General features: G+C 40.5%; 1 protein-coding gene across 4 annotated transcripts in view; it reads right to left on the reverse strand.

Annotated features, from left to right (window-relative positions):
* LOC137622170 (condensin-2 complex subunit G2-like) overlaps positions 1 to 27,477 on the reverse strand; it is a 413,141-nt gene that overhangs the window by 13,262 nt on the left and 372,402 nt on the right. For all 4 annotated transcript variants that reach the window (XM_068352607.1, XM_068352608.1, XM_068352605.1 and 1 more), the window contains 6 exons: positions 22,497 to 22,735; positions 21,501 to 21,697; positions 21,018 to 21,199; positions 19,460 to 19,591; positions 17,146 to 17,289; positions 14,954 to 15,141 (listed from right to left, as the gene is read on the reverse strand). In XM_068352607.1, coding sequence (XP_068208708.1) covers positions 14,954 to 15,141; positions 17,146 to 17,289; positions 19,460 to 19,591; positions 21,018 to 21,199; positions 21,501 to 21,697; positions 22,497 to 22,735 — 1,082 coding nt within the window. The remainder of the gene's footprint in view (positions 1 to 14,953; positions 15,142 to 17,145; positions 17,290 to 19,459; positions 19,592 to 21,017; positions 21,200 to 21,500; positions 21,698 to 22,496; positions 22,736 to 27,477) is intronic.

The following is a 27,477-nucleotide window of genomic DNA, read 5'->3' on the forward strand; positions in this document are numbered from 1 at the left end:
GCAAAAGGTAAGGAGGTGTATGTTGCGTTTATGAGGTTATATGGAGTTGGTGGAAGGTTGTTGCAAGCAGTGAAAAGTTTCTACAAAGGTAGTAAAGCAGGTGTTAGGATAAGAAATGAAGTGAGCAATTGGTATCCAGTAAGAGTAGGGCTGAGACAGGGATGTGTGATGTCGCCGTGGTTGTCTAACTTGTGTTGATGGAGTGGTGAGAGAGGTGAATGCTCAAGTGCTTGGACGAGGATTGAAACTGGTAGACGAGAATGACCATGAATGGGAGGTAAATCAATTGTTGTTTGCGGATGATACTGTACTGGTTGCAGACGAGGAAGAGAAGCTTGGCCGATTAGTGACAGAATTTGGAAGGGTGTGTGAAAGAAGGAAGTCGAGAGTTAATGTGGATAAGAGTAAGGTTATGAGATGTATGGGAAGAGAAGGTGGTGCGAGGTTGAATGTCATGTTGAATGGAGTGTTACTTGAGGAGGTGGATCAGTTTAAATACTTGGGGTCTATTGTTGCAGCAAATGGTGGAGTGGAAGCAGATGTACGTCAGGGAGTGAATGAAGGATGCAAAGTGTTGGGGGCAGTTAAGGGAGTAGTAAAAAATAGAGGGTTGGGCATGAATGTAAAGAGAGTTCTGTATGAGAAAGCGATTGTACCAACTGTGAAGTATGGATCGGAGTTGTGGGGAATGAAAGTGACGGAGAGACATAAATTGAATATGTTTGAGATGAAATGTCTAAGGAGTATGGCTGGTGTATCGCGAGTAGATAGGGTTAGGAACGAAGTAGTGAGGGTAAGAACGGGTGTAAGAAATGAGTTAGCAGCTAGAGTGGATATGAATGTGTTGAGGTGGTTTGGCCATGTTGAGAGAATGGAAAATGGCTGTCTGCTAAAGGTGGTGATGAATGCAAGAGTTGATGAGAGAAGTACAAGAGGAAGGCCAAGGTTTGGGTGGATGGATGGAGTGAAGGAAGCTCTGGGTGATAGGAGGATAGATGTGAGGCAAGAGAGCGTTCTAGAAATAGGAATGAATGGCGAGTGATTGTGACGCAGTTCCGGTAGGCCCTGCTGCTTCCTCTGGTGCCTTGGATGACCGCGGAGGTAGCAGCAGTAAGGGATTTAGTGTTATGAAGCTTCATCTGTGGTGGATAACGGGGGAGGGTGGCCTGTGGCACCCCAAGCAGTACCAGCCGAACTCGGTTGAGACCCTTGTCAGGCTGGGAGGAACGTAGAGAGGAGGGGTCCCCTTTTCTGTTTCATTTGTTTGATGTCGGCTAACCCCCAAAATTAGGGGAAGTTCCTTGGTATATGTATGTTTGTACAAAAGACCAGCCACAGTACCAGAACATTTGCAGGTACATATATGCAGACCACCTGTGCATTTTTGCTCAATTGCACTCCTCCTCCACCAGCGAAAAATGACTATCAAATGTCCTGACTATCCTCTCCACCTACTACAGAAAGTGGCACCTCAATGCCAATCCATGCAAAACACAAGTGTGTGCCTTCCACCTAAACAATCCCCATGCAAACAGAAAACTAACTATCAAACCTGGTTACAAAGAACTGGAAAATTACCCCAACCCAATCTTATTAGGTGTCACCCTTGAAAGAACGCTCTTCTTTAAAGAGCTTACAAATAAAACCAAACATAAAGAAGCAGCTAGAAAGAACCTCCTAGGCAACCTCGTCAAAACCAGTTGAGGAACAGACCCTGAGACTCTGAGACAGACAGCCCTAGGACTTTGTTACTCTACTGCAGAGTACTGTGCACCAGTGTGGGGCAAGATCATACCATGCTCATAAGGTAGACCCAGAACTAAATAAGTACATACATATACCAAGGCACTTCCCCCAATTTTGGGGGGTAGCCGACATCAAACAAATGAAAAAAAAAGACCTTTACTCTCTACGTTCCTCCCAGCCTTACAAGGGACTCAACCGAGTTTGGCTGGTACTGCTAGGGTGCCACAGCCCACCCTCCCCCGTTATCCACCACAGATGAAGCTTCATAACGCTGAATCCCCTACTGCTGCTACCTCCGCGGTTATCCAAGGCGACCAGAGGAAGCAGCAGGGCCTACCGGAACTGCGTCACAATCGTTCGCCATTCATTCCTATTTCTAGCATGCTCTCTTGCCTATCTCACATCTATCCTCCTATCACCCAGTACCTATCATCCGTACTGACAGATTATTACTGGTACCCTAAAATTAACACCTCTACCATCTTTTATATAAAATAGCCAGTATCCCACCATGCCACATCTGACGAGATGCTAGCAAAAACTGAAAAGCATATAAACCAATTAATGATTCTAGGCATCAACTCTACAATCATCAGGAAGCAAGGTGAAAACTGAAATCCCTCCAAAAGCTTCACAACTGTGAATGGACTAGACCCAATCTGTGCAGCTGCTCATAGGCTAGAGAAGTGACAGGAAAGTGACCGATGGCCATCCAATGAGGCGCTGCCCAGTCAAACAACTCACCAGGAAGGACTGGGTAACCCTAAATAGAGCAATGGTAAAAGTTGGCAAAACTGGAGATAACTGCCACAAATGGAGATTATCTCCCAACCCTGAATGCCCATGTGGGGCATCACCAAATACAATTGAACACATCCTACGAGGGTGCCCACTGGGTCATCACTGTTCAGGTCAAGACCTGAGAGAGGCAAACGACAATGCCCTCCTGTGGGTTCGATATTGGCACGATAAGATATGATGATGATGATCAGTTGTATGATGTTCTGCATCACTGGTATGCAAATCATATCTACACCAGAAGTGTTGAGATGTAACAAAAAATCCCTCATTTTCAATCAACTTCTCCAGAGATGCCACAGTCCTTAGTAGTCTTGCACATCACCATCACTTTAATCTGCTTGAACTTCTCCATCAACTGCAGGAATAACCAAATCATCTTTTTCAGGAATAAATGAATCATCCTTTCTGATGTGAATGTTATTATTGCCAAATATTTCATAGAATTATTTGAGCTGTAATCAGAAGCTTCTCTACATTGACCAAGATTTCCAACGTTCTCAATTACCTGAGCAGCCATACATGCTGAACTGAATCTTTTGTTAGATATTCAAACTTAGCCAGTCAAAGTTAATCAGAAATCTAATCTACTTTGAGATATTGGTCCATGATCCTGGTGAATACTTGAGGAGCAGTCCGAGTCCAAAATATAAGAAATTAAATGAAAATATTTCTGAGTTACACATAACCGAAGAAGTTCCTTTGATTTTGGTTGAATAGGAATGGAAAAATAAGTATGTCAGGTCTATCAAAACATCTTTTCTCCTTTTCTTACTGCCTCAAGGACTATAGGGGCTTCCATAAAAAAAACTTGGGGAAAACTGTATGCCTGTTTAGAATCAGGATATTTAGAGCTGGCCTTCAACAGCCAGATGCTTTGAGCACTAGAAACCTGCTGTAAAACCCTCGGGAGAAATATAAGACTTCCCTACCAACTTCTTCTCTAGAAATTTTGCAATCTCTAATTTAAAAATATGGCATTTGGCTGAATTGTTTAGGTAATGTGGAAAAGGAAGGGGTTCCTTTGAGAGAGGAAGGTTGGATACCAGAGGAATTCAATATCCGTCCCTTACCACCGATAGAACCTACAGTTTGGCCACTGACGTACTAACTCCAACATTAACACCACTATGGAAAATTTGAGATGTGGTAGTGGCCGAGTATACTAGGCAGAATTACATTGCCACCCAAAATATGAAACAACCCTTTTCCAGCTCCAGCCGAGACTTAGGCTTTAAAATGTTTGTACATCCATGCGATACTTTACATTTTTAATAACAGTATAAAGTGGTTGCTCATGAGCAGTTACTTCAGCGGGTAGATGGATATTAGGATCCAAACTACCAGCCCGGTTTTCTATCTCGCAATAAGCTGGCTGCATCACAGAAAAGTGAGGGTTTTGTATCAGAAGGACCTGCAGTAATTTGAAAAAGGGAGGCCTGCAACTATATTCCCAGTAAACCATCAGAACCCTTACCAACTGGTGCTCTAGAATCACTAGGCAAACCTTAACAAGCTACCATACAGTTTAGAACAGACCAGGCAAGGCTATTATCACTGCCTGTACCAGAAAGCATGTTAGTAGGAACATAACAAATTCAATAAGAAGCTTATAGAGCTCACTACTACATACAGTGGAACCTCTACATACGAATTTAATCCGTTCCAGAACCAACTTCGGATGTAGAAATTGATCGGATGTCGAAACGAATTTTCCCATAAGAATACATTGAAATAGGATTAATCCGTGGTTGAGCCCAAAAACCTATGATAACTTCTTAATAAACTACTACACATAACTTTCCCATGAGAATAATGAACACTAAATTAGATAATAGACATGTAAATAAGAAGAATAGACATGTAAATAAGAAGAATTAGCAAAAAATGATAAATAAGAAACGGGTTTTTAGCGTCACTTTACCTTAGAAACTCCAGCGCAGGTGTTGTTCGTCTTCGCTACGCAGAGAGGAGAGAGGAGACGGACGGACGGCGAGGAGGTAGAGAGGTTAACTACGATAAACGTAACACTACCGTAACTTATTCTAACTTACACTAAGTGAACTTTAACATAACTTAGCTTTTTTTTTTTATAATTTATATTTTTTTTTTACATTTTTTTTTTGATGATTAATTTTAATCACTTTCACTCTCTACACTTAAAATTGATTGAATTTTTTTCTCTTCACTCTTTGCTGTTTTCTTTGAACCACTTCCTTCCTCTTCATCACGAGTTCGCTTCGTAGTTTTTTTAAAGAAGCTATCGATAGAAAGTTGCTTGGTACAGCTTTTCAGAATGTTTCGAAAATAAGTTAGGGAAACATCATCAAACTGCGCAGCTACACGACAAACCTGCAATTTCTTTGGATGGTATTTGTCGATGAAGTCGACCACGTCTTGATATTTTCCTAACACCTCTTTTATTTGCGCGGAATTTATTGCAAGTTCACTCATACGGACGCCACGCTCATGCTTTTCAATAATTCCTTGCTTTACTTCTAAAGAAAGCATTCCCTTATTCCTTTTCTCACCACTACCACTACCACTTGCGAAACTAAGCCTTTTAGGACCCATGATTTTCGTAAAATACCGTAAAAGGATGAATGTAAAAAATCACGATTAAAACACAATTAATAGCAGAACGCACAGGGCACAACCACATAAAGCCAACGAGAACAGAGGACTGACCAGAGCCACGCTAATTGAGGGTCCCTCCGAGGTTGAAGTGCTGCCTTCTATTGGCGGAAATAAAAAACACATCAGGCGCTATGAGCACCGACTACGCATACGAGTATTGTTTACTTCGGGTGTAGAGTACGAACGTGTTCGAATTGTACTTCGCGTGTCGAAAAATTCGGATATAACCGGTACGACGAAAATTGCTACTTCGTGTGTCGAAATAAAATTCGGGTGTAGAGTCAAAAATTTGCTCGAATTTTACTTCGGATGTTGGAAAACTCGGATGTAGATACGTTCGTGTGTAGAGGTTCCACTGTAACTCTGAAAACTCTGTAACAGGTAGTAGGTTGGTAGGGTACCAACCACCTGTTGAGATACTACTGCGAGTTATTGGCTCCTTGGACTGGCCAGACAGTATTTCACTGGATCCATATCTTTGGTTACAGCTCATTTTTTATTTACCTACACATATACACCGAATAGTCTTGCCTATTCTTTCCACGTCCTCCTCTGTCCTCATACACTTGACAACACTGAGATTACCAAACAATTCTTCTTCACTCAAGAGGTTAACTACTGCGCAATAATCGTTCAGTGGCTACTTTCCTTTAGGTAATGCTAGAAGAGACTCTTTAGCTCTTCTAGGACACTCCACAAGCAAACCAATGTTCTCTAGTCCTGGATAGTGCAATAGCCTCTGTACCATGGTCTTCCACTGTCTTTGGGTAGAGTTCTCTTGCTTGAGGGTACACCCGGGCAAACTTTTCTATCCTATTTCTCTTCCTCTCGATTTTTTTGTTCTTATAGTCTATATATGAAAGATCTGTTTTAATGCTGTTACTGTTCTTAAAATATTTTATACTGTTCATTACTTCTCTTGTAGTTTATTTCCTTATTTCCTTTCCTCACTGGGCTATTTTCCCTGTTGAGCCCTTGGGCTTATAGCATCAAGCTTTTCCAACTAGGGGTGCAGCTTAGCAAGTAATAATAATATGTAATAATAAAAGCCTGAGTGGCAATATAATCACCATCACCAATGTTATCCGCTATCCTAATCTCCGGATATTCCCCAGGACTGAAATATATTTTTCTTTTACACTTGGAGTCGTTCACATGGACCTGGTTAGCCAAAAGCACATATTATTTCATAAACAGGACAAGTAAACTACCACACAATGCACAACCATTGTCCAAATCACATCGCTCCCCTCCACGTGATACAAAGCGAATGTGGATCTTCATCACCGAGCAATAAATCCCTTAAACAAAATAACACAGGATTGCATAGCAAAGTCAGAAAACAACTTCTATTAATCTGCAACTAAATAATCCCTCAATCACAATAAAAGACTGTTTTGATTAACAGGTTGAACTACACTACTAACTCGGAAACCAGAAACGAGACGATTGAAATTGCGATGCCATTGTAGTGTACTGTACTCAGTTGTTCTTATTACCGTAAGCTACCACATAAACTCAATACTCCACTCGAGTAGCAAGAATAATACAGTGAAAGAAAATGGGATATTCTTAGATTTTTAGGGTAGACACAACCTTTAATCAGCTACAAGCTGGATGCCATGACTCAGAAAAGTTTTATAAGAATTAAGCAGCAATAGAATCATACTGGAATTATCTCAAAATATTCTGAACTAATATTTCTTCGATTTAACAAGTTATTAACATAGAATCTTGAAACACCGTGAACATAAAAATACAATACGTATAGGGATGCAGTAATGAGCAAGCTACCGTTATGTAAATATTTTTGCTCAACATCCATTAGGAAATAATAAGCTCCATGAAGGTGAAATTAAGAGAATGCAAACAAATACTGTACTGGAATATATACAAAGGAGAAAAGCTGATGTTTTGTTTCATAATGAACAGTCTTCAAAGGTAAGAACGTAATTTCAATAAACAGAAATGAATCAAGAGTTGCTATGAGATAATATACAGTGAACCCTCGCTACTTCGCGGTTCGGCCATCGCGGATTCACCACTTCGCGGATTTTTTTCATAACCCATGTCTATACATATATTGCGGATTTTCCGGAAATATCGAAAATACCGCGATGTGACCGATGGTGCGAGATTGGAGAAAGTAAGGAAAATTGAATCATGATTGATTTTCAATATAAATGAAACTTTGAGGAGCAACAAAGATATCATTTGTTAGAGAGATAGAGAGAGGTAAGGAATGGGAGGTAGTGAAAAGTAGCCCACAGAGAGAGAGAGAGAGAGAGAGAGAGAGAGAGAGAGAGAGAGAGAGAGAGAGAGAGGGGGGGGTTTAAATGTAATAAACAAAAAATTTGATAGGTTACAACACATTGGTGCTTATGTAATATCAACTGTATACTGTAGACGGTTTGAATAAGTTAAGAAATGGTATAAATGATACTTTGTTAGTGTATTCGTACACACTCAAGAGCGGCAGCTAGATGACAGCTGATCTAATCACAGCCAAAAGTAAAAAAAAAAAAAAGTCAACAATACTCGATTTTTAAAACACACCCGAAATTTAAAAACAAAAGTACACGCTTTCTTAATGTGCAATTAACTATTTAAAGAGTGGCAATTTTCTAGAATAAAATGATATTTCCCAAAAAATAGTGGTTTGCTGATGAAATCGGATGCCGTATTTTTAGCTATGATTGAAATGGATGTAGACTCGGCCTAATTTTTTCGTTTCGTATTTAATTGACACTAAGAAAACTAATTTTAGTTTCTTCATCTAAATGTAAGTATTGTATAACACGGAGAGAGAGAGAGAGAGAGAGAGAGAGAGAGAGAGAGAGAGAGAGAGAGAGAGAGAGAGAGAGAGAGAGAATGAATCAGCTGTTGTAAACAAATGGCGTGTTTTTGTTTCGTGAGAATTTCATCGCCACGACTATAACAACAACATACTGTACTGAACTTTACAGTATTATACAGACTACACTGTAATATGATAAAGTAAAATATTTGTAATCTATTTTATATGAAATGGGGCTTTTTTTTGTTTGTTTAAAATTTACATTTACGTATGTAAAAAAAAACTCTCTCTCTCTCTCTCTCTCTCTCTCTCTCTCTCGTAGATTGTTTTCCTGCTTTGCTACGTATGTATGATTTTATATAGATACGGTAAATAATATTTGTAATAACATATTTTATAAAAGCTTTTACTGTAATATCATTATTTATCACTTTCATCATGCGGGTTAAATTCCTTAGTTTGTTTACTGAGCGTACTTTATGACGCCGTCGTTTCAGGCGGCGTCATAAAGAAAAAAATTTAATTTTGGAAGTCCTAAGAAAAATTAAGTAAAACATTAGTAATAACCAAATCAACATACTGTACTGAATAATCAATATAATTGATGCAAAAACTAACCTATAAACAGATGTGTAAATGCGTTTGTTTCTTCATTAGGATCAGAGATAAAACGTAAACAAAACATTGGTTGCCATTTTTTATCGTGCTTTTTGGCGTGTTTAGGAAACGCATGATATAAAGTCGCCTTTAATATTTGTGCCTGTTTTAGTTTAGGGTACTGTATTACATGCATTAAGTGTTCTGTACATTAAAGGGTAGTTTGTTAACAGTACTACGTACAAGGGAAGGTTTTAAAAGTCTGAATATACATGTTAAATAAATAGGTAAATATGGTGTTACTACTTCGCGGATTTTCACCTATCGCGGCCGCGTCTGGAACCTATCTACCGCGATAAACGAGGGTTCACTGTATAGGAAACTGTGAAGTAGCTCTGAACAGGCTTGATATGTTTAATATGAGAATCGTAGACAAGCCTCTTGGGAATTTCTTGTTCAAGATATATTAAACAATACAATAAATACTGTTAACCATTAGTAAAACATTCATATTTCTTTCATATGGGGTGGTATGAGATTTCATATGTCAGATGAAAATCTGTCTAAAAATAGTCACTTGAGAAAATAAGACAGGAAAAACAAAGACTTTAAATTTAAAATTAGTCATGACTACTACAAGTATTTTCTGAGGCAATTATTAATTTTTTTGAGCTTGCACATTTTTCATAAACTCCTTAAGTCTTTACTGACAAACTAAGGAACCTGTTTCTCTTGGACTTGCCTCCTGCGGCTTCCCCCGGGGCTACACCTTTAAATCGTCTGGAGCGCGGAAATGACGGGACCGAGAGAGAACCCGTCCAAGGAATTCCTCGAACAGTCCTTTAAGTAGTGAGCCGTAAAGGTAGACTGACTAGACCATGTACCTACTGCCATGTTCTTCTCAAAGGCCAACGAAGTGCTTAGACCTCTAATGTCGTGGGGCCTAGGCTTTCCTGGAAGAGGGACCCCTGCTCTACTGTAGGCTCTCGTGATCACCTGCCGGAGCCAGAAGGAGACGAATAGACTCTTGGTTTCGGGGCGAAGTCTGGCCATCCTCTCTAGGTACTTCCGTACCGCCCTGACTGGGAACAGAAGCAAATCCTTCGGGTTGTCCGAACGAGAGATTGCTGGCACTGAGAATCCTTCAAACCTGGGGTCCCAAACAGCTGGATTCTGAGTCTTGGCTACGAAGGAGGGTAAGAATCTGAAGGTAGCTTCTCGCCAGCCCTTCGAGTGTGATACCTCGTAAGATAGCCCATGAATCTCGCCTACTCGTTTTGCTGATGCCAGAGCTAACAGAAAAACTGTCTTGAGGGTGAGCTCTCTGTCTAAGATGTCCTTGAGGGGCTCGAAGGGAGGTTCCGAAAGCATCTTCAATACTCTAGCCACGTCCCACTGGGGCACCCTAACGGCCTGAGGGGGGCACGACTACTCGAAGCTCTTGATGAACATTGAGATATATCTGGAGGCACCTAGGTCGATACCCTTCAGGAGGAAGACTTGGCCCAGGGCTGCCCGGACTCCTTTGATGGCTGGGATGGACATGCTTACCTCATCCCTGAGATAGACCAGGAAGTCTGCTATCTCAGGAATGGAGCCCCTAACGGCCTGATGTTCTTCGAGACACACCACTTAGTGAAGGTAGCCCATTTCGCCTGGTATACAGCGGTTGATGAACGTCTCAGGTTCCCTGACATCCTCGCTGCCGTCCTCGACGAATATCCTTCCTTCCTCAGGAGACGCTCGATAACCTCCACGCGTGAAGGCGGAGGGACCGAGGGTTTTCGTGGAACCTTTGAAAGTGAGGTTGCCGGAGAAGGTCTGGTCTGTCCGGAAGAGGCCAAGGTGGGAGGCGCGCCAGTTCCCTGTAGATCCGCGAACCACTCCCTCTCCGGCCACCAGGGCGCTACCAAAGTCATCCACAGGTTGTCCGCCCGTCTCACCCTGTTGAGGACCTGTCTGAGCATCCAAAAGGGAGGGAAGGCATAAACGTCGAGGTTGTCCCAAGGGTGTTGGAAGGCATCCTCGAATGCCGCTGCTGGATCTGGCACAGGAGAACAAAACACGGGGAGCTGTGCGTTCAGTCTCGTGGCGAAGAGGTCTATCACCGGCGAGTCCCACTTCAGAATGAGGGTCTTGGCCACTTCGGCCCATTCTAGGAACTCCATCGTGAGACTGTACAGTTCCTTCGACTTCAGTCCTCCTTGCTTCTTCACGTAGGGCACCACCGTGGCGTTGTCGCACATCAACGCCACGGTGTTTCCCCGGAGCAGATGGATGAACTCTAGGCACGCCCTTTGCACCGCCATCATCTCTAGCACGTTAATGTGCAGGTTCATCTCCTCGTCTACCCATCTTCCTCTTGCTGTCTTGTCGAGGAGATGGGCACCCCAACCCTCCTTAGACGCGTCCGTGAACAGAAGCATCTCCGGAGGGTCGGCTGCGAAGGACATTCCCTTGAAGGTGTTCGATCTGACGTGCCACAACTCCAGGACTTCCTTCGTCTCCGGGGACACCGGGACTATCTTGTGCGGGGAGTCCCCCTGGTTCCAGAGCTCTTTCAGGTTCCACTGTACTCCCCTGAGTTTGAGCCTCCCCTGGGGGACTAACTTCTCCAACAACACGAGGTGGCTTATCAGTCTTTGCCAGTCCTTGGCCCTCCTGGGCTGGCCCGACAGGAAGGGCCGGAGGATCTGATCTAGGTTGTCCAGTCTCTCCGCGGAGGGGAAGGCTCTCGCCAACCAGGAGTCTAGGACCATTCAGAGGTAGGTCATCCTGATGGAGGGTATCAGTTGGGACTTCTGCAGGAGCTTCGCGCCTTGCTCCCTCAGTACATCCCCTGAGGCTGAAAGCAACAACCAGTCGTCCAGGTACCGAATCAGGCGGATGCCCTGTTCGTGCCCAGGCTGAGACTGTTGCGAAGATCCCCGTGAAGACCTGAGGGGCTGTCGACAGTCCGAAGCAGAGGGTCTTGAACTGCAACGTTTGAGTACCCCATTTTACCCTTAGGTACTTCCTGCTGGAGGGATGGACAGGGATCTGGAAGTATGTGTCCTTGAGGTCTATGGACATCATGAAGTCCTCCTCCCTCAAGGCCGCTAGGACCGACTTCGGAGTGTCCATCTTGAAGTCGGTCTTGCACACGAATTTGTTGAGGGCTGAGAGGTCTATGACTGGTCTCCAGGCCCCCTGTCACTTTCTCCACCAGGAAGAGTCTGCTGTAGAACCCTGGACCCGGGTTCTTGACTGGTTCTACTGCCCCTTTCGCTAGCATTGCTGAGACTTCTTCCTGCAACGCTGCCACTCTCAAGGGGTCCTTGGGTGCCAACCACTCCGCCTGTTGATCTGGGATCAAAGGTGGGGGGTCCGCTAAGAAGGGCAGTCTGTACCCTTCCTTTAGAACAGCTATGGTCCACGGGTGCACTCCGTGGTCCCGCCATGCTTGCCAAGATCGTTTGAGGCATCCCCCACCTGAGGCGTGGCAGGAGTAGGGGGCCTCTCTTCCTACCTTCTTCGAGAGGCGTGGCCTGAACGTCCTCTCCTGAAGCCCGAATAGGAGGGCCTGAAGGCTGACGGGGGAGTCGGAGCTCCTCTCCTGGCGGCAGGCCGTAGATGGGGCGTCTCTCCTGGATTGGTTAGGCGAGGCGCGGGGAGGGAGAGAGATGTCGGAAGATGGTCTTCTTGTTGGAGGGGGTCTGGGCTCTCCTGCATCCTTCAGCTTCCTGACCCTCTCTACCGTCGCCTCCACTGCCTTCAGAGGAAACACAGACTCTCTCCACTGAGGTAAGTTTCTAAGGGCCCTTGCTTCCCTGTCCGGGAGCCTCGTGACCAGTTTGCTGAGAACTGTGTCTCTTTTCCGAAGCACCCAATTGGCTGCCTGTGAAAGGGACGGGTAAGACAGGAACTTGAGGGCCTTATCCCCTGAGCTGATCAGCTCCTCACCAAAGTCAGGTTCTCCGGAACCGAGAGGTCGTGCGAGGCCTGAAAGCCCACCAGGGTGCAGGCCAACCAATCTAGCCACGACGAGACGTAGAACAGGTCCATGGCCAAATCCTCCATCATGGAGGTCTCCGACGGGGAGAAGCAAACTGGGGCGGTGGTAGCTCTCTCTTCCGCGGCCTCCTGACCTAGGATGGCGACTGCAGGCTCTACTGTACAGGGACCCGCACGGCGCCCTTCAGGGAGGTAGAGCCGTTTCTGGGTCTTGAGACCTTGGAGTAGCTTGGAGGCGCTCTGACTCTTGGGGGCGTCCGCGTGGCTGGCCACTATCTTGTCTATATGAGCCATGCTCAGTCTAACGTCTCTAGCCAAGGGGAGAGCGAGTGAGGTCCCCTGCTGCACGGGAGTGTAGACTAGCCTGCTGAGGCCCGAAAGCCAGTCCTCGTCTGTGGCGGGCTTCGGCTCGTCCAGCCGTGGTTCCGTCTAATGAGGGCTATAACTCTCCTGTATGCTGAGACTTCTGCTGCTGAGCCTTCTACGCCATCTCCTAGACACTGTCAGATGTTCTTCTGTCTGAGAAGGGGCACCTCCGACGGAAGGTGCCGCTTGGGGAGGAGGCATCTTTTTGTCGCGACATACTCTCAGCTGTTCTGGATGGAGGATGGGCATCGCCGCTGAGACGGAGGCCTCCGTCCTGGGCTTGTTTATCCCCGCGGGGGACCATGCTGCTGCGGGCTTCCTTGTGGCTGCTAGAGGTTGTTCGTGTTCCGGCCGGTTCATCGAAGACTTGTAGGCTGGGACACGGCTGCTAGACCGAAGGGGCGACTCTCTCTGCTGGGTGGATGGAGTCGGAACCTTCGTGGACTTATGCCTGTCTCCTTGGGCCTGAAGTGAAGACTCTCTCCAACGCTCGGACCTGCTGCCGGGGATGTACTTTGAGGGAGAACGAGCCCTTGGAAGCCAACCAGAGGTGCCCGGCACAGCTGACGCTCCCAGGAGTTGGCTGCGCGGGATGGCGATACGCACCCATTCCTCCGTCGGGGAGCGGCTTCTTTTGTACTTCCTCCAGGGGGATCTAGCGTGCCTCCTGGCGAGGCAAGATCTGGAATGGGAACAGGACCTTCTCCTGCGGGACCTGTCTCGTCTACTCCTGTGGTCCCTCGGAGCTCCATCCTCAGAGGATTGATTGACTGATTTAAAGTTTTCAGCATCCTCAGAGGAGTAGTAGTACGACACGACCGAGGAGCCCGAAGATCTGTAAGAGCGCACTGAAGGTTCCGAGTCGTCCCGCGTTGCTGGGGGTTCCACGTGTCGATCCGTAGGCGACGAAGGCTCCAGGAAAACGGGAGGGAGTGTTCCTGAAGGCGCTGGCGGGGAGCGGGGCAACTTCTTGCTGGGGAACCAGGCCTCGAACTCTTCCTCCAGCCTCATGGGTGAACTGAAGGGCGTCCTCGGCGGCGCCCCCGCGAGGGGATCTGACGGCGGCGAGTCCTCCTTCTCGGCGTTTCCCTCGGCTGTAGACGCACCTGAAATACAGGCCCATGAAGTGGGAGAAGAGGCTGCAGCAGCCTTTCCCAACATAGGATCGTAGGAAGAGATGGGCCCTGCTGGCACCAGGACTCCGTCCTCCGAACACACTCCCGCCCCTCCCTCAGGCCCCCCGCTTGCTTGGACCGACAACACATCCCCACTAGCAGGTATCTCAGACTCCTAGGGAAGAGCAATGAGCCTCTTCCCCGCAACAGACTTACCTCGTTCCCCACTCTGGGTAGGGGAAGGCGGCTGAGACGCTCTATCTGACGACGCATCGGGAGAAGCAAGCAGCGAGGAGACGCTCGGCTTTCTAGGCGATCTCTTGGACGTCTTCTTCTTCTTGGTGCCGTATCACACCCACTGCACCTCGTTCCAGGACTCGCACTCCAGACACGTGGCTGTAGGGGAACGAACACTACCCCTACACGATGAACACAAGGCGTGCAGGTCAACTTCAGGCTTCGACAGGAAAGCGCCACACGATTTACCGGCCATAGTCCCGGGGCAACGACGGGGATGCTCCATCACGCACTAGTAAGGCACCGCGAGACACAGGAACACAGAGGGAAAGGTAAGGAAAGGGTATGTTAGAGCACGATGGGACCACGTGGGAACCGCATGAGACACAAAGGGTCACACTGGGTAAGGAGAGCGCGTCGGGATGTTATCGCGACGCGACCAGAAAACTTACTGGAGCTCGAGACCTGAGCAAGCATGCTCTCTGACCCCGGGTCGCCTCATGGCGCGTATCACTCCACCAGAGGTTACCCCGCATAGAAAACGGGAGTAGGGTAAACTACACAAAATTCTAGTCGGTTGGCAGATCCCAGATACTCCTAAGAAAGTAGTTCGAGGTAAGTACTCCGTGTTGGAACAATCTAATATTAAAAAGCATGTAATACTTACTCATATATTGTTGGAGGAAGAGGCGTTTCGCTATCTTCACAGGATTCGACAGAAACTGGGAAAATGATGCTGGCCAATAGACTGTCCACAGCTCCAATGCTCTGCTTAATAGAATACCTTGAGATTTTGCCGCTATCTTGAGACAATACTTTCAACAAGTGACTTATGGCAAGCAGTGTTGTGCTATCCTGAAAGAGTAAAATATGAAGCATAAAAAAAAAACCGTACAATCATGAATAAAATCAAGCCTGAATTTGCAATACTCAGCTAACCATTGAATATACTTTGGAGTAAGCCAGTAAAAGATCAGCCTGACATATTAACCACTTTCAAAGGTAAATGTGATGAATTCTTTGCACAAAGGCCAATAAATTAAATTGAGATCATATACTGCCCCAACTTCAACTAGTATAGTAAATATACAGTATACAGGTATACCTCACCTTACGTCAGTAATTTGTTCCAGGAGAGGCGACTTCAAGTTGAAAAACTACTTAAGTCGAATTTACTTGTCACTAGGCTAAACCACAAATAACCATTACCAGTTCTGTATACCTATTTAAGCTTACAAACAAATAAATTTCAGTTTTCAATTTAGTACCGAAAAAGTAACAATTTTACGAATAAATGTGCATTCATACTTGTAAATGTAGATGTTTACAATTTAGCATGTTTACAGTACATCGCGGCCTGTTTACTTGTAAATGGGGTTTGCTCTAAGATAGTATAAAATAGTAAGATTTTTTTAGGTTAAATAACAAATCAAGTTGTTACAAGTATTTAGCGATAGTATAAAATAAACTTAGTTATTACATTTATTAATATTTACATTCAATACCTGTTTACATTGCGTAGCCTATGTAAATGGCTGCGGATCGTCAGCTCCAACAGCTGATTCGTCTATTATTGTTGTTGTTCGATCATGCATATCTTAATAAACTGGTCGAGAGTTTGTTGAACTGTGTTCCTCTTTTCTTCAAGGATTACGTGATAGGGAGCTAAATCATATAAAAAAATATTATGTTCACTATATGTGAGCATAATCATGATACTGTTGTGACCTTGAAAACAGCTGACACAAAATAAAAATAAAAAATTGGCAATTGCTATTGTTAACATACATCTTTAATTGATAATAGAAAAGTATAAAACTTGATAAACGAAGTTTAGATAACATCGAAAACCAGGATTATTGTAGACATCTTTCAGTACACATGCATTATGCTGTCGGCTAAAGCTACAGTTCAGCTGATGAAATCAAATGACATTTTAATTCCAGTCTACGATCTAACATAGCTAAGAGCAAAGTAAAAGTTTATATTGTTTAGTACCCACCTGACACTTCCAATGGAAACAAAGATTTCTGTTAAATCTGTTATAAAAAAAAGAGAGAGAGAGAGAGAGAGAGAGAGAGAGAGAGAGAGAGAGAGAGAGAGAGAGAGAGAGAGAGAGAGAGATGTATTCGTATAATAACTAATAATAGCTATAAACGAAATGTACGAAAATTATGATATTCTATAACAAATTGGTGCTGATGTAATTTGCCTTAGTAATTTATATTGGATGAGCTAGAAAATTATTCTCTGTTATTCGTGATAGTCTTAAGATCAGCTGATGATCACAACCATAAATAAAAAAGTAATTGTAGTTTGTTAAGTTACACTCGAAATTAAGAAAATATGTATTTTTATCTATTGTACAATAATATGATTTTATGTGCTGTTAATGCTTCAAATGGTAGATAGTTGAACTATAATAGAAAAAGTAACTGTTAAGCTCTTAAAGACTCTAATTAATAGAAAAACAGTCACAGCTGTTTTCATAGTTTGTTTGCTATGATTTACATCAATTATGTGAATGTTTATGTTAAATATAAGTATTCTAAAATGATTTTATATACTTTAATTCTTTTTTTTATAGTAAAGTAACATCTTTTGTGTGCTTTTAACTCTATTCCAGTGATATTATGACCTTGATACTTGTGGCGGACAGATGGAAAGTCAAACAAAATAACTTAAAACTGGATTTTCATTTTTCCATGTATTACTTTTGACAACCGACGTAAATTCGAAACAGACTTAACTCGAAACGACGTAAGTCAAGGTATACCTGTACTACCGTACACCCAAAACAAATCATTACCAATTTAAGATGACAAACAACTACTAGTACATATATATCCAATTTCTTACCATAGCTGAATCTCTAATAAAGTCAGTAATAGCCTCCATGAGGTAAGAAGACAGTTTCATGCGTGTCTGGCAGACGCCAACCAGTACCATCATACAACTTCCCATATCTTGAACACTCTTGATTTCAGGGTCAACTCCCTGCCTCTGAAATGAGAAGAACTATGAGCCACAAAAAGAATGCACAAAATACAGTACAGTACATTAAAATTTTATACTGGTAATACTAACATCATCAAATCTCTCTCTCTCTCTCTCTCTCTTATACATATAAGGATTTTAACCCCGGAAAGGTATGATGGGTCGTACGCGACCCCTACAGCATTTTCAAAACCTGTTTTTTCCCCATAAATCATCAGCTGTCTCGAATATGGAATTGATCGACCTGCAAGGGGTGACTAGTCTACATGCCATTGTCTGCTTTAGGACTGATTTTCGTCTAACTTCCCTCCTTCCCCGTTTTTTCACCACCCCAGGGGTCGACCTCGACCCTGAAATACCTTTATAGGGGTAAGTGATCAAACAGCAAAGTTATTACATAATTATAAATTGTCGAACAGTGTTGATACTTGTTTGGTTCTTTATAGTTGGAAAGTGTGGGTGGATGGTGTGTCTACCACTTGCATGACATTGGTTTTGGCTTAGATGCCATATATTGCCATGAGGTCCATTTTCCCTTAAATGCTAATTTCTGAATTTTTTTAATTTTTTGCAAATTTCTGATTTTTTTCTAATTATTTTGAATTTATCTTCAATAATGGCCAGCAGGCAGTAATCCCTCGGCATGGATGTCATCAACACACTTCTAATGGAGTTAAAAAGAGATGTTGATGATAATATGGAGCTTGCAACCCCATTCTTCATTTCAAGCGGTAGATTGGGCTGTAAGAGTTGTTGCGGTCTGCGGCCATTTTGTTGACATACCCGAAAGATAAGTTGGCATATCTCTATATATTCTTGTTCTGTATAGAATTCGTGATATTTTGGTATATTTTAATGCATAAATATTATATTTTATAGGAGATACAATGATTTTCATAAGAAATTTACATTGTGAAACTAGGCCGTCAAAAAATGACCTTTAGATTTCGCCCCTGATATAACAGTAAATTACATCTTAGTGCACATTTTATTATGTATTTCTGTTCTAGGATAATATGAGTTTATTCTATAAAAAAATTAGCCTCTTCCTGTTTCATTTGGGTACCCAAAAAAATTCATGAAATTTGGACAAATGTTTTTGACCAAAAAAAGTTACCCTTTTTTTTCTCATTTCAGATCTTGACTTCTATGGGTCCAACTCATTTCCAGCAAATAAACACTGTTGCTTTGCCATCTAAGAAGGTGTCCCTAAAGGGATTTATGTGTATATGTATATTTCTATTTTTTGTGAATATTTACGTCATCTTTTTTTGTATACTTAAATTTTTAATATATTTCCAATAAATAATTATTTTGTAGATGGGTATCATTTATATTTTCAGTAGTTTTTAGCATTCTTTGAAGTATTTTTAGCAAGTCAAACAATACAGATTGATGCATAACTAAATTTTTCCTGAATTTTTTTTGGAGTCGGGGTCGCGCGCGACCGAGTATACCCTTAAAGAGGTGTCCGAGTAGTGTACCTATCCAGGGTTAATGTGCTGTACAATACTGCACTAAACCAGCTGAATATAAAAACTGCATCTACTGTGAAGTATATATTGCTGTAGTAATAAAGCAGTACTGTCTTGTGTGATACTACTGTACTATTACTACTACTAATAATATTGGTAAAACAGTAATGATTAAACTGACATACACAATAACTTCATCATTGATGCCTGCTAATTATTTGGCACTCATGTCATACACCACCAAGTCAATAAAGATATTACTGATAGAAATGATTAAAAGAGGCTCTACATCATAAGAGTTCTGCATATGATTATGTAATATTTGATAATATAAAGAATGGAGTAGTTAAGAGAATGGCTATCCAAAAAAAAAATCAGTTTGTTTATTAGCTATGGGAAATAGAATTGATAATTTCCCTAATAAAAACATCACAAATAATAGAAAATATATAAACAAATGTTAGCAATTCTGTCTACTCATTTGCATCATTATCTCTTGTTAGATATGTTATGGACTCATTGGGGGTAAAATTCACACTGATTAATGCACAAGTTCTCACTTCTACGTTCTTGTGGCTACCTCATCACAAGCTATTTCTGTTAAGCTGCCTAATAATATTTTTTTTTTTTTGTAAGATGAGCCTTCTAAAGAGGCTCCATTATCAATGTTAACAAATTTACACTATTACAATAAAACTCACCTTTTCTACTTTGATGCAAAGCCAGTCCAATACTGTTGCAGCCAAGTGCTGGAAAACTTCCTTCTCAGTTGCTCTTGTCTGACAGAGCGTAGCCAACACCAATCCCAGAGTCTTATCTAAACCACTGGCCGCCTGAAAGAGATTTCTCAAATGTTAGGGACTATATTATCGTCTACCTTTTTAAATTCATGTCATATTGACTGCATAAATTTACTCTCATGAATAAATACATGCATCATTAAAATTAACCCTTTTACCCCCAAAGGACGTACTGGTACGTTTCACAAAAGCCATCCCTTTACCCCCATGGACGTACCGGTACGTCCTTGCAAAAAAATGCTATAAACATTTTTTTTTTTCATATTTTTGATAATTTTTTGAGAAAATTCAGGCATTGTCCAAGAGCATGAGACCAACCTGACCTCTCTATGACAAAAAAATTAAGGCTGTTAGAGCAATTTAAAAAAATATACTGCAAAATGTGCTGGGAAAAAAATAACCCCCTGGGGGTTAAGGGTTGGAAATTTCCAAATACCCCGGGGGTAAAAGGGTTAAACAAAAGGTGACACAAAGGCTCCATGATATTCTGTTGGTAGACTTAAAATGCTATTATTATTATTATCATTACTAGCCAAGCTACAGCCCTAGTTGGAAAAGCAAGATGTTATAAGCCCAAGGGCTCCAACAGGGAAAAATAGCCAAGTGAAGAAAGGAAACAAGGAAATAAATACAGTAAAACCTTATCCACTGTCCTTTAATATCGAGCACCGTACCATAGTTATGGAATTCCAAAGTTATTTGGCAACATAAGTTCTTACTGGACAAAGAAATATACTTCCTGATGTAAAGATCACATCCTTTCTCAAAGGTGATTTTTGAAAGAACTGTGGCAAAACCTTAATCCTGAGATGATTTTAAGCTCTGAAAATAGGAAAAAGATATCATCTTATGTTCCCCAAAATCTACCATAGAAGATAGTTATTTTATGTCCACTTGTGAGTTTAGCTAAAGCCAATGCCAACAGTTAAATTATTTTATCTGTGTGATTTTAATCAAAAGATTTTTAAGAGTCAAAACCCAATCTTTTGATTATTGTAAAACTACATCGAAATTTAATCAAATATACCTGCCTAATGAAAGCCTTTCAATATTCAAAGGCCTAAACACACCCACTATAATACATGAAATGGATAGATCTAATCACAGATGCTGATGCTGGAGTACAGAATTAAGAATGAACTTATATCATTTAATGAAGGGATTAAGGGTATAAGGAACTTGAATAGTGATGTAATGGCCCTCAATTTAAATAATTTACTAGGTGCTCCTACTTTTGTTGCTGCAGTTAAGTGAATTTCTGGAGTACATTCCGGTATCAATAGTTCGCCAGTGTATAGTGGAATTACAGGATAAGAATGTTTTATTGTATATAAATAGACATTATCACCCTGTTTAGCAAGTTTTTTTTATAGGTAAATATATTCCAAAGTTTTCAGAAGATAAAAATTTCTCCCACGTCAGACTGGAATTTTACGCTAAATGGGACACATTCTCTCACCTTTGGTAATGATCTGTCATTACATAAATAGTCTGCAATAGATGTTATACAAGACTTCAGAAGATCAAGAGGCATTACGATTCCTTCAACAGCTTCGTTGAATGATGACCCGTACACTTTCAAGTATTGGTATGATTCCAATGTAACCAGCAAACTAATTTCCCAAAAGTTTTCACAAGCATCTGTAAAACAAATGTTACTTTCATTATCATCATCAAAAGGATAGAGAACAGTTACTCTCAATTATGTACAAATGAAGTCACCTTCATTAATAACAAACACATTCAGGAAAGATAAAAATCTTTCTGCACCTACTTTGTTAAAAATGGAGAGATTGAATTATTTTTCATGAATGTTGATCATAATTTACTTTGTAGTGTGCATTAAAATTATTCACTAAATTTGTGTACTGTATAGTAAGTACTTCTAAGCTAATTTTTAACTTGTCTAATGTCCTGTAATCTTAAAATAATGGGAACCTACCAGATTTCAGGAGAATGTCTGTAAAGTTACAAACTTCAAATACAAATTCAGGGTCAGCAGCTCCAATGATAATGAGGTTTTTACAAGTCTTCACAAGATGGGAAAGGGCCTCTGCTGAGATTCTATGGGCATCATCGCCAGCTCGCAACTTCCTCTTCTCGCCAATTCCTTCATTACTTAGAACAGGTATTAGAACACTGTAAAAAATAGAAGTATCAAAAGACTGCTAATTTACCTTGCTACATAAAAATCTATAAGCCCTGTAATATATCTAATATTAATGTATGATAAACATAAATAAACTATGGCAATTTCATTGTATAAAACAAGTACAACAGATAAAAAATTACCAGTGAGTTCTAGGTGTCACTGTGGCCAAGATATTTCAATCTTAGTTTAGCATTTATTGCCTTCCCTAGCTTCACTTTTATGACCAATGTATGTAAAGAATTAAGCAGGGATTTTATAAAGTAAATGTGAATTCAATGAATACCTTGAACCACTAATAAGCCTCAAGTCATGGTTCTTACAGTTTCATAGCATTATTGTTAACTTTTCATCTTTCTCTTTGTCATTGTGTTCTGATAAATCTTTACAATCTACAACTCTATTCTTTTCCTGCTTACCACATTTATTTTGTCATTATCCTGCATTTTGGCTTTGATTTCTTAGCAGATCTTTGATCAATTCAAGTTAAGTTTATGTATATGTACAATATACATAAATGGACATGAATACATAATAAAGAAATATTCCTTTTTGGTCTAAATATTATTTAGAATAGATAAATATGTAAGACTCTACATTATTGTAAGTACATTCAATAGGGCATTTAAGGACTGCACACTTACTCTGCTGCATATAAACTATAAATAGCAAATCATTTTCAAAACATAATGTACCTTTATTTCACTGGATATACTGTACATTAATGTAAATTATCTATTAAACATTATTTCTCAACATCTGAACAAGGTTGAATTATAAAGTATTTACCTAGATGCCCACTCCAAACAATTATGAAGTTGATCGATGCTATTAAATCTAGCTTTGTTCTCTTCCTGCTCCTCCTCCTGCTCCTCTCCTTTGCCTTCGTTCGCTGCTGGTTTTTCAGGAGCTGGGTTGTGTAGTACCGCCACTAAACTCAAGTACTCAGACCAGGCTGAGCAGAGGAATTTATCATTGCACAGATCAGACAACTCGTCGCTGTGGTTGAGTCGATCTTCTAAGAGGTCCTAAACAGAGATGATGAAATTAGGCTTAGAACATTTATAAAAAATATTTTCAAATACAGTACAATATTTTCATTATTCAATGTACTGTATTTGAAATCTGACTGTAAATAGATATGGTAATAATTATGTAGTAATTCTATATTACCCCAGCTATTTAAGTCTTGATTCTTAAGAGATATGGAGGAATATTGAATTTGAATAACAATCCATATTTTTCCTAGCTATACAAACATGAGTACTTTAAAAAGGAATCTTCAGTGATGCTGGAACGGCCATTGAATCATCAACAAGTTTGTTACTGACAGGTAGCACAAGGGGGAAAGTCCCGTCACCTTCTGTTACTGAACAGTAAGAAGGATGGTTGAGGTGGAAAATTCAATTTAAAGGATTCAGGTTTGTAAAGCTAGAAAAAATATAAAATTTCTTTTAAATTTATTTGTTCCTACACTTATACAAAGATTTTGTCCTTTATAATGAGACTCACACATTGGTGGAAGGAGGTCCATTAGAATCAGACTAGAAGATTTTCTTACCTGGACATCTTTCCCTATCCTGCATGGGAAAGAATGTTACTACAACAGCCTCTTAACAGCTAATTAAAGGATGTAAACACTGTTGTTGCCTTAGCATGTACTATCTTAAAAGACAACTACTACTAGGACCTGGAAAGCCTTTCTCCCTTACAGGAGATGGCATTGGCATTGTTAAAACAAAACAGGCACATCAAAAGAGATGTTTCATAAAACAAGAAAGATCCTTCCCCTTACCAGGGGGTGTAGAAGCTGTTTCTTGACAAATAGTCTCCAAAATAGGTGATATAACGGTTGTGGCAGCTGCATCTCCTTGAGAAAGGAACAAGAAAGAGGTGGAAGAGCCATTCAACCTCTCCTCAAAACTTATAATGAACGCATTTTCTTAGACAAGATACAGACTATGTCAGCGGTTGCCAACCTTTCCCACTTCATGGAACACTAAATGTATAATCTTAAAATTCACAGATCAGTAATATGAATTTTTTAAGCCTATAAATACATTTATATACTGTACGAGTAATAATGATCAGAGAGCTTTTGTTGTATTAGTATGAAATGCAAGTATTTAATATAAATAATTGAAATAAAATTATTACAAAACATAGAAATAAAATTATTACAAAACATGGAAATAAAATTTGAAGTTTGTTTAAGGAATACAAATTTTTAGTGATATTTGTTCCAGCTTATCTAAAATAAGTTTGTGAATCTTTGGCTCTACTGATGTTACTGCAAAACGAAGTGCCAAATTTCTATCAATCAGAGAGGGGTAGGGAGTCTTAACAGCTGTGGTATATGAAAATGTCTAATCACACAAACATGTTGTTGAAAATTTAATTAAAATTTTCATTGCTTTTCACTTTATGAAGGGTATTCACTTTTTATGGGAATGCAAAAATGAGGTCTTGATATGAATGACTGGAATTTAGCTTTGAGACTGTCCTCACATGATATATCAATGAGGCTTTCTTTCTCATTCCCACTTAAATATCTAACACTATTTTTAATGTTTGCTGAAAATAGATCTATTGTCCACACATTGCCATCTTCTTCCCTTGTACAACAACCACCTAAAAATTCTGTCTGTGACTGTAAGTGCTGTTGAAGTGCTATCAGATAGGAAGCCTATAATAATGACTTATCTTCAACTACCAATTTGTGATGATTGTTTAACCAACATTTAAAATTTGATTTCTAATACTTGGCAACAGCAATACCTATTAACTAAAAATTCTCATAGAAAATGGCAATAAAATTTAAGCTGGGCGATGATATCAAATACAGTAGCCCGCACTCCTTTATACTGGGAGCGCTGCGCGCCACTACCTATCTCTACACCCAGCTGGTCCTAGCTCTCTCTGTACAGTGTGTATCCATTTACTGTGGTATAAAAATTACAGCTATATTTAAAATAAAGCGGATTTTGATTAAACTGATGTTTCACTTAACTGTATCCAATAATAATGAATGTAATATTCACATTTTAGTATGGTATTCATAATTAAAAACATAGCGAATTATAATCTTATACATTGTTTGCATTCAAATCAGCTGATGAACCCTGCCTAGTCCGTCATCAACCTCAATTTTTGGATCAAATAACGCCCTTGTTTTTAAGGGTTGTTACCGAAGGATATTTCATATTTACTAAAAGAAACAATTATTACTTGATCTATCATTTTCAAATTAGCATATTAACTCCAATAATTTTATTTGAAATGCTTCTCTCATATTTTATTTACTTGTACTGTGAGTTCAATCGTATAACGTTAACCGAAATTTCATTCATGTTGCCAATGCACGATATTTTAGTTTTTAGCTCTGTGATGCTTAATTATAAAGCCTCAATAGAGACTTAGCAAAGAAAAAAAAAATTAAATTGAGAGAGAGAGAGAGAGAGAGAGAGAGAGAGAGAGAGAGAGAGAGAGATCAGCTGTTGAAAAGTAATTGAATGTACAGGTTTTGTTTATTTATTTAAAAAACAATAATTATTGAGATATTAGGTTTCTAGTTTCTAAAATAAGCTGTATTTCTGTTTATTGAAGTATAGATAACATACTGCATAAGAGAAAACACATAAGAAGTTGCGTTATGCTTCTAGAGTCTAGAGTAGCGGCGTAGGCAGCGCTACGAATCTTGAATGAAAACACCAAACACTTACAGTAAGTGCAGTTAAGCTGTACTGTAGTAATATTACTGTACATATATTACAGTAATATACACTACACTATCAGTGAGTATTAGGTTACAATACATTAGTACTAGATAGGAACAACTTTTGTTATACAGAACAGTAAAGGGATAATGACGACTTGGTAAACTTTACCTTATCACAATACAGCACTGTACTGTAACCTTACTGTAAACGCAGGGAAATTTCACCCAGGGAAATTTCACTTTTCCCTGCGCAACTTTAAATAACTGTTCCTGGCGCAGTCACAAACAGCTACTTTCGTGGGAAATTCAAAATTTGGTAATTATATTTTGGGTCACCTAATAGAAGCTTATGCTTTGTCAAATCATAAGAAAATTACAAATGAGCAAGTTTCCTTCAGGGAAAATAATTATGTGGGATACTTTATATGTTTTCTTTCTCTGTGACGAACAAAAAAAGAACCATCAGTTCGATTTCCCGCCGCCCTGTCAAGTGCGTGGGAGAAAAAGGTGGGTCTTTCAAACAATAGCCCTCATAGAGAGTGGCCGTGCTTAGGAAAGTCCACATTGGAGGACCTTTAGTGGAATCATAAGGTAAGCATCACAAAGTACTGAGATTTATAGACTTAAAAGGATTGTCAGGGTTGCTGCTTACATAACAATAGCTCAATAGAGCTGTTAATATGATGAAATATAGAAACGTTTTGACAATATTGTTAGGGGTTGTGTGCTTGATTTAATGCTGGCGTTCGTCCGCCAGGAACTTGCCAGCAGTCCATGAGGGGACAGAGACGGATGATCCTTACAGTGGGAAAGCAAACAGTTCGGTAAGTAAAGGACATTATCAAGAGGTCTTTACAATTTAATGAAGGAAACTAGAGGTCGTAATGGGTTAGGCTAGATAAAACATGCCACAGATCGAATAACTACTGTATTTAGTGGAATTCTCGCATGACATTTGATGCCTATTAATGCTTAGTGCATATTTCTTAAAGATTCGATGTATAGCAGAACCTGACTAAATTGTAACCAAGGGATTTACTTGCCTAGTGTTATGAAGTTTTGTAATCAAGTTTATCATACCCGGTCTTTATTGGAAATGTTCCTGAAATGTGTGTAATATGAAGGAAATAGAATACAAAGGAATTACAATTAATGGAATTATAGCAATAGAGTTTTTCCAATAAAACATTGTTGATTTGAATGTCAATGATAATTTTCTTTAGATATGTTTTTTTTTTCTGATTAATTGCAGAAATGTCACTAAGAATACAGTGATACCTCGGTAGTCGAACGACTCTATACTCGAACAATTCGGAGTTCGACCAAAATTTTCGAGAAATTTTTGCTGCGGTGCTCGACCAAAAATTCGGTACTCGACCAGCCGAACACGTGACGACCGCATGGGCTTTGTGATGATCGCGCCATCTCGGCCACTCTCGCTTGTTCGGGAAGCATCAGTTCTCTCGAGAGCGTCACTCAGACAACGCGCGATCAGCATTCGTTGTGATTTAGTGATTTTCAGTGCTTTTAATTGCTTTTTTAGCTTTCATAATGAGTCCCAAGAAAGTAATGAGTGTTAAGGGGAAGGAGAAGAGGAAAACAGTGCGAACAACGATCGAGTTGAAGAAGGAAATTATAGCGAAATATGAGAATGGTGTACGAGTGTCCGATTTAGCGGTAGAATACGGAATGGCGAAGTCGACCATTTCTACGTTTTTAAAGCATAAAGAAATGATTAAGAAGGCGAATGTTGCAACGGGAGTTACGGCGGTAACTAAGCAAAGGCCACAAGTGATTGAGGAGATGGAAAAGTTGCTTTTAATATTTATTAAAGAAAAACAGTTGGCCGGGGAAAGTGTTAGTGAAGCGTTCATTTGTGAAAAAGCGTTGCATATCTATGAAGAATTAGTGAAGAAAAGTCCGAGTACCAGTGAAAGTGATTCATTTACATTTAAAGCGAGCAGGGGTTGGTTTGAAAAGTTTCGTAATAGAACAGGTATTCATCGTGTTACTAGGCATGGGGAGGCAGCTAGTTCGGATCAAATTGCAGCC

This window comes from Palaemon carinicauda, chromosome 29 (genome assembly GCF_036898095.1).
Source record: "Palaemon carinicauda isolate YSFRI2023 chromosome 29, ASM3689809v2, whole genome shotgun sequence".
NCBI lineage: Eukaryota > Metazoa > Arthropoda > Malacostraca > Decapoda > Palaemonidae > Palaemon > Palaemon carinicauda.